This window comes from Spermophilus citellus, assembly GCF_964194105.1.
Source record: "Spermophilus citellus genome assembly, chromosome: 17".
NCBI classification, from domain to species: Eukaryota; Metazoa; Chordata; class Mammalia; order Rodentia; family Sciuridae; genus Spermophilus; species Spermophilus citellus.
In genome coordinates this window covers 52,564,351-52,572,569 of record NC_138199.1, presented here as the reverse complement: position 1 = coordinate 52,572,569, position 8,219 = coordinate 52,564,351, and the positions used below count along the sequence as shown (strand labels likewise).

At 54.4% G+C, this 8,219-nt stretch overlaps 1 protein-coding gene across 1 annotated transcript; it reads right to left on the bottom strand.

The window, feature by feature from the left end:
- Positions 1-468: 468 nt before the first annotated feature.
- On the bottom strand, positions 469-7,384 carry PPP1R1B (protein phosphatase 1 regulatory inhibitor subunit 1B). Its single transcript, XM_081271184.1, has 6 exons — positions 7,255-7,384; positions 6,933-6,955; positions 6,454-6,529; positions 3,055-3,246; positions 1,346-1,465; positions 469-1,251 (listed from the first exon to the last, which is right to left on the bottom strand). Exons 1-6 carry the CDS (start codon positions 7,286-7,288, stop codon positions 1,208-1,210), a joined length of 489 nt encoding a protein of 162 aa, XP_081127310.1. The 5' UTR covers positions 7,289-7,384; the 3' UTR covers positions 469-1,207.
- Between the last annotated feature and the right edge of the window lie 835 nt (positions 7,385-8,219).

Below are 8,219 nucleotides of genomic sequence, written 5' to 3'. Positions count from 1 at the left end.
AATAAAATAAAAAGGACTGGGAATGTAAAATCCTCTCTCCCGACAGCCCTCGCCCCAGTCAATGCCCAGTACTGGGAGTGGGAGGCGGTGAGAAGTCTCCCTAAGGCTGGGAGAATGGGAAATAGCATGGGTATTGGACCACACAGGTCTGGCATTGTGGAACTGCCTGTGGGGAGATCTGTGAGAATGAAGAGCCAGTCCCTTCAAGAAGGCCACAGTTACTCTTGATGGACTTCTATTCTCCACCACCTCACCTTTCAGCCATCATAGCAGTAGTCAGAACTTCTGTGGGCCCTCCTGAGTGTCTCAGCCTGTTATCTCCAGAAAAACTCCCAGAGGACTGGACACTAGGGTGAAGGTCCTGACCCTTGGATGACTACCAACCTTCTATATCAGAACACTCCATTACTTCCCTTCTTCTCCTCCCTCCCCTGAAAGAGGAGTCTCAGCACAGTTATTTACAAAGATTTATTACAGCATGGGGGAGATTCAGGTCTAGAATCAGGGAAGAAGGAGAAGGGGACAGAACAGCTGGAGGATAAGGAAATCCTGGCACCCCCCCCCCCAACGTGTGCCCCTTCTAAGGACATATACTAGGTGGCATTCCTGGCATCAAAGCACAAACAAAATGCAACAAAGCAGCCTCTGCCAGTCCATCTTCCAGGCACCCAGGAGGAGCAGGGGTGATAAAGGGAAGAGTTCCAAAACGTGGAGGCTGTGGAGAAAAAAGTCTTGTCCTGGGTCCTGGTAGAAGCCAGTGAAAGGGGTAGTGACTTGGAGTTTTCCAAAGAAGAGGGGATGGAGAAAGATCTAAGGGCACCTGCAGGTTCTCAGTACCTCCTATCCCCAGATCTTAGGGTCCTGCCCTGTGGGTCTCCTGTGCCCAGGGGAGAGGATCTGAGGAGTGGAATTATAAAGGGGCAATCCTTGTTTTGGGTTTCTGATTTTTCCAGCGTGGGCTTGCTCATATCCCACCTCCCACTGGGTGAATGGAGGAACAACTGGCAGGGATAGGCATCAGAGACTCTGGGCATCAGCCAAGGGCGGGCAAACAAGCAAACACAGACCAGCCTTAGTCTTCTAGAACTTAGAAGCCGCAGCCCTAGCAGGTGAGGGGAAGGGTACAAAACAGGATGAGGGCAGAGTGGGCTTCTAGGGAAGTGCGGTGCCCCCTCCACTTCCTCTGGGGAGAGGCATGATTGGGAACTTAAGTGCCAGGCTCAGGAGGGCTGGGGCGCTGAGGCTCCTCCCCTGACTCTGCAAAGCAAATAGAGAGGAAGTCAGGGCCTGGCCCCACCCCCCAAGTTTCCCACTCCATCTCTTCGTCCCACGCTCAAAACCTTACCATTTAGTGCTGCGTCTTCCAGTTGGTCCTCAGAGGTTCCATCTCTCTGAGGCTCATCCAGAGGGGGCGGACGTTCCCAGGGCCCCTCCAGACCCTGGCCATAGCTTATCTTCTGCCCAGCTAGGGATGGAAGACAGGGAATCAAAACACAAGCTTTGATGGGCTGGAGGTCTAACTCCGTGGTAGAGCACATGCCTAGCACATGTGAGACCCTGGGTTCCATTCCTTCACTGCAAACTAACCAACGCAGGCTTTGAGTGTCCATCTGGATGTCCTGGAGAAAGAGCTACTCTGATGACTGAGGCCAAGCTTTCTGAGTCACCATAGCATAGTGGAGACAGCACTGGACTAGAACAACTCTTCCAATGACTCAACATATGATTTAGATACTCAGCCCATACCTTGCTGAAGGAGATGTTGTGGATGAGTGACATTATGTAGATTACCTCAAATAAGATTATGAGATAATGCCTGCAGAGCCCAGTGCCAGCATTCAGGAGTGCTGGGGGTTAATGTTGCTCCTTGGTAGTCTTGTCATGTGACCCAGTGCCCTCCTGCTTGTCCTGGGAGACTTGACCCCTCTCCCTGTGTCCTGGGAGACTGGTCCCCTCTCCTTGCTCTTGGGGTCTCAGTTGGAGCTGAGTTAACAATTCCAGTCCTCTGGTCCCCTCACTGTCAGAGATGGATGCAGAGAGGTGACCCAAGCTATCTTGTTTGGGTTTAAGGGTTAAATACTTCAAGCAGGGATAGTCAGCTGTTTGTCATTCCCATAAATAATGATACCACAAAGTTTAGGGTGCAGTAGGAGGGATAGATGTGGCACAGCCTTCCATGGCCAGGCTGGAAGAAATAATTGTGGGAGGGGTGAGATCTTTCTGCCCAGAATTCTGTGGGTTTTAGGATGGCCCATGGAGATTTTTGGACCTGGAGCCTCTGGCTTCAGGCCCCTTCTATGGAAGTTTTAAGCTTCTCTCTGGTCCCTTTTCCCCAGGCACTCAGAGGTGCAGAGGACCAAATTGGTTCTTAAATCTAGATTCTCCATCTGGACACTAGAGGGCACCCTCCATCCCCCTAGGAAGGAAAAGGAAGAAACAGTCATTGGGTCCTGGAGAGGGCAAATCAGCCAGCCCCCTGCATCCCAGCAGAGACCACATCCCAGATTCAGAAATACAGGCACTGGGGAAATTGGGCTCTCTCAGTCCACTATCCCTGAATCTCCTCACATCCTCTCATTGCTCTTGTGTGGAAAGTCCTTTTTTAGTTCTTTTTTTTTTTTTTTTAGTTGTAGTTGGACACAATACCTTTATTTATTTATTTGTTTGTTTGTTTGTTTTATATGGTGCCTAGGATCGAACCCAGGGCCTTGCACATGTTAGGCGAGCGCTCTACCGCTGAGCCACAACCCCAGTCCCCCTTTTTTACTTCTAACCTCAAACCCTCATGTGGTCTTGCCTTAATTCTTAGGGAAGAGAGGAATCATTAAGGAAAATCTGATTGTGAGAGGAAAAAACCAAGACTGGAGGAAGCCAAAGTCATAGGTAAGGTTAAGTGTGAGGAATTCTGTGGGGCGGGAGGAGGGGAGGCCCCATGGTGTCACTGCCGTGTACCTGTATGAAACTGTACTGGAAGGGGTGTTCCAAGATCCTCCAGGAGCACCCACGCCTAATGCATGGTGGTGGAACCCACGCCTCACAGTCCCTTCAGCTTACCAGACCCCCTGATGCTCTTTAGGACTTCAGCCTGGCTGTCTTCATCCTCCTCGTCATCATCCTCCTCCTCATCCTCCTCTCTTGGGTAACCCAGCTCCCGCAGCTCTCCCAGCTCATCCTCCTCCTCCGAGGCCTGGTTCTCACTCAAGTTGCTGATGGTCTGCAGGTGGGACTCAGCAATGCGCTGCACGGCTGGCACAGAGAGGACCCCGGAAGGCGAGGGTCAGTCAGGCCCAAGATACAGCCCCCAGAGCTCCTCCCCATGAGTCTGGGGTAGGGGTAACTTTCTCAGGAGACACAGTTCAAGGGCCAAAGGCTACAGGCCAGCCTGCTGGAGGCCAGACCAAGGCAGAAGCAGCAGGGGGTAAATTTGATCACGTTTGGTTCTTAAGTTGTCCCAAGATATTGGCCACCCCCAGAGACTGGCACCACAAAGCAGTCCCACACCATAGGGTGCCAGGCTGGGCAAGACCAGACCCGACAGGCACAGCAGCAGCTAACCATGCCCTGGCTGGGGAGCTGGCCTTGCCAACCAGCCAGTCCTGGAGACAGTATCCACCAGGCAGAAGCTGCTGTCTGTGGGCTGGGGCTTTGCTCCTTTCCATTTCTGGGGGAGAACCTTGCCTGCTTAGGGCTCATGGCTCACCCCAGTCCTCATGCAATACCCCACCACCACCAAACCACCCCGTCTTAGATGCCAATCCACACATCCCTGCCCCAGGATCCAAGAGTAGGAATAATTGATTCTGGATTGAAGATACAATAGTCTGCAGCCAATGAAGTCCATGCCTGGGGAAGTGGCCTGTTCAGATGCAGCCCCCACAATCTTAACCCACATCCCTAAGCTCCCAGCTCCCTCTGCGGTGACCTAGAAAGCAGCAAACACACCCCACCGCCACCAAGACCTGCTTGGATAGGGCCTAGGAAGGGAACAGTGTGGGTGGCTAGAGGAAAGTTTCACAAAGATGGAAAGGAACAGGGGGCTGGGAGAAAAGGGCCACCTAGAAAAGGGTTCTGGGGCGTGACAGGGCTGAGGAAATATCCTGAGCTGAGACTGAGCAGAGTCGGCAGGGGGTCAAAGGCTGGTAGATTTTAAAGCACATGGGACATTCAGTTCATGGCCCCCAGGCCAGACACTGCCCAGCAGGGCAGAGTTGAGCAGCTCCTTGGTCTGCCCACCACCCTCCCCTCAGAAAGTCCAGGGGGTAGATCCTGGCTGGAAACCTCCGGTGCAGTGAGAAGGCCCAGTGCTCCTGCCAGCTCAGGGACAGGCACAGAGGGTGCATTGTGTGTGCCTACTGCCCCGCCCTGCCCCCAGCAGCCAGACCAGTGCCTCCTGCTGACTCTGGGCAAGATCCCCAGGCAATAAAAGTGCAATAAATCATAAACTGCCCTGCCCTGGCCTTGAGCACTCAGCAAAGCTACACCTTGAACCAAGTGTGAGAGCTCTGGCCTTGGAGCATCCCGCCCCCAGCCAAGACAGTGTTGCCCACCCGCCCCTAAGGCCTTTGAATCCTTCCCTACAAACCCCCGTGCCTGCCAGGCCCTTTCCCTGGCCCAGAAAGGAGCAGGATCCTACCAAACAGTGCCCTCTGGGAGAGGGCCCCTGAGGGAGAGAGAGAGAAGGTGGCAGCTTCCTTTCCCCCCCAGCCGGGGGAGGAGACTCCAGTTCGTGAGCTGCAGTGACAATAGGTGTGTGCAGCACCTGCGCTGGCTCCCGTGGCCTCCCTCGTGCCTCACCTCGCCTGCCTCCCTCATGCTCCCTCTTCCTCGTGCCTGCTTCCCCTAGCTTCCCCAGGCTGCCTCCTCCCACTTCTTCACTTCTGGGACCCTGAACTCCCCCCACCCAGCACGTCTCCCTTTTTTATCTGCAAGAACCCAACATGGTCCCCAGAATGCCCACCTCGCTCCTGACCCCTTTTCCACCTCCCTGCCTCTCCCCACCTAGACTCTTCAAGATGTGACCCAAAGGGGAGTGTGGATGGAGACAAATTCTTGGCCACTGCCAGGTGCATGGGAAGCACCCTGGCCCCAGTCTCCTCACCCCATATCCCCACACTCACCATTGGGCCCCAGGCTGGGATGTAGATGGGCAATAGAGTGTGTTTAGCATGTGCAAGGCCCTGGGTTCAATCCCCAGCACACCTCCCACCAAAAAGAATCCAGGGAACAGTCCCCCTCACCCCATCACTTCCAGGAGGAGGCAGATTATTATGTTCTTTCCTGCAAAGATGCGACTTCTCCCTCATGCCTGCTTTGTGACCCTACAGGTAGAGAAGTCCTTCCATACCTGCTGTGTCCCTTCGTCTTTCTGTCCTGGAGGAAAAGAAAGAACCCCTGCCCTTCTCCTCTACTCCCAGCTCTGGCCCAGACAGGCTGGCAGGTGCACCTGTTGATCTTGGCTAGTGCCAGGGAACAGTTTAAACCCACCCTAGGGAGCTCTCAGCACACCCTTCCGGTCTCCCTCCCCCTCTTCAGGGGAGGAGGGGGCTGGCCAGGCAGGAAGAGACTCAGGATGGAGTAGAGGTGGAGATGGTAGGCGTGTGGCACTTAGCTAGGAAGAGGCCCTTTGCATACCAGATCTGCACCCCTTCTCCCTCAGGTGCATTTCCCACAGTTCCTGGACAGAAGCCAAGTCTCCATCTGGCCCTAAGTCTCCCCTGGGATGCCCACCTCCCGCCCTTTGCAACTTTCTTCCCTTTTGCCTGCCTTGCTGGCCTGTTGGATTCTATATCCTTCCAATCCTGGGTCACACACCCTCCCCTCTTCGAACTCTCGCTGACCTTGGAGGCAAAGGGCCCAGGATGGCGGGAACCAAATCTCATTTTTTCCCAGTGCTAGGGATGGAACCCAAGGCCTCTGCATGCTGAGCACACACTCTACCACTGAGCCACATCCCAGCCCCCAGATCTTACTCATTTTGCCCAGTGCCCACCAGCAAGGCCTGGCACACAGTAGGGGTTCAGTATATGCTACAGGAATGACTTGTCTGTTAATACAGAAAGGAAAAGCAGAAATGGGGTGAATCCTGGATGCAGAGCTGTTCAAATGAGAGGTGAAGGGGAGAGAAAAACAGGGGGACCCATAGGAGAAGGTGCCTTTTGATGGACTTGCACAGTGGAGATGCAGACTGAGTCTCTTTCACCCACTTGTCACTGTGGGTGTGTCTTTTCTTTTGACCCCCTACAAACTGTTTTAAGGGCCACAGCTGCCCTTTCCAGTCTTTGGGCACCTTGTGTTTTGCAAGAAAGAGCTGGTCTCCAAGTTGGGTTGTGATGCAGGAAGCAATCACCTCTGCTTGACAAGAGCTGACATTTCACCCCCCTCCCCCACTGTCAGCCCAGTTCCAGGGCTCAAGGAACAGCCAGGCAGACAGGACAGACAGGTGGGATATAGTACCTTTCAGCGAGGGGGGTGTGTAGACACAGGGATTGGGTCTCTTTGACTTGAGGTGGTGCCCCTCTCCTGAGGCTCTCTGCAAGGGAAGAGCCAGGTTAAATGGACTCCTCAGAGGCTCCTTCCCCTCACCCTCTCTCCACTTCATCCTGCGTTGGCAACCCTGGCAGACTGGTCTAGGCTTTGCCAATGAATTCTGCACTGAGGCAGAGCCCTGACCTCACTGCTGCTTTGGGATGGGGGCTCCCAGAAGCTGCGGCTTGGCTTAGGACCCTAGGCCCTGGGCATCCTACTGTCAGTCTGAGCAGAGGAGGATATGTTGGGGCGCCCTGGCACCAGGACCTCTCAGAGGAGGTACCCATTGACATGCTGATGTCTCTCCAGGGTGGCACCCTCTGTTAGTTGACTGGCAATGCAGGCACAGGTCGACTCCACCCCAAAAGGCCCAGGCATCCTCCTTCCAGCTGCCCCAGGAAACTCACCTGGTGGGGGGAGGCCTCCTCCTCTGAGGGAGCCATCAAAGGGACCAGCATCAACAGAGGATCCAGAGAGAAGGGGAAAGGGAGAGAGAAAGAATCCCAGTTACTTTTCACAAAGTCTCAGTCTCTGGGGACAAGGAGGTGTGTCCTCCCTCCTGGTATTGGAAGGTGCCCTGCTAACCCCTGAACAGCGAGCTGGGCTCCCAGAGCTTATCTACTCCCCAGTCGTTGCTCGCCTCCTATTCCTGGGACTTTGGCAGGGCCCTCAGGAAGGCATCAGAGTTAGGGTGGGGCCTGGGATGGGGAGGGAAAGAAGGGGCCCTACCTGGTGAGGAGTGCTCTGAGAGTCGGAACAGCATGGCAGGGGTTGGTCTCCTGCGCCGGATCTAAGGAGATGGAAAAAGGAGGGGCAGGATAGACACCTGCAGGATAAACACCCTAGGTCCCACTCCACCCCCACGCCCAGGCCACAGGGAAAATGCTTTGGAGACCCCAGGGAGCCTTTGAATCAAAGGCGATCTGAGCTAAAAGGAACTCTGTAGCTCACTCAACCCTTTCATTTTGCACAGATGAAAAATCTGAGGTTCAGAGAGGTTCAGCCATGTGCTCAAGGTCACACAGCACATAAACTCCAAAGGACTAGAAAAAACCTAGTCACTAACTCTTAGCCCAGGCCCATTCCATTCATGTCTACTCCAGAGCTAACACCTCCCTTTTTATCTTCTCTCACTGAGGCCCTTCCACTCTCCAGTTTCTGAAGACCTTGGGAGCTGTGGTTTAGTCTGTGGTTTGTGCTTCCTGATGCCTAGGATGGGCCCTCTGGAGGAGATGCCCATGGGTCATGGCACCCACATGGCCCTGCCCACCTAAGAACAGCTCAAGGGCTCCAAAGAAACTGGAACCAGCTACAGAGGGAGACTGAGCCAGGGCACTGCGGACACCTCGGCCTCACACTGAGGCTCAGGTGTGGGTCTGAGTCCCAGATGCCCAGAGGCCTGGGGATATCTCTGGAGGCAGGGAGAGCTCTGGCCCTCTCTGGCAATCTTTCTCAGGCTGTAGAGTTCACCCAATCCCTGTGAGAAATGAGAAGTTGCCCTCCTTGCCGCAGGAGCCAGGCTGTATCCTGAGAGTGGGGGAATGAGCACTCCCAGCAACTGCCCCCCCACTAGCTTGGCAATCAGACCAACTGTCAGTTAATTAGGTCCCTTTTGAGCTCCAGGGAAATGCACAAAGAGAACCAGGTGAGTCAAGCTGAAACTGTCACTTTCCCCTGCCAAGCTTCCAGCACTG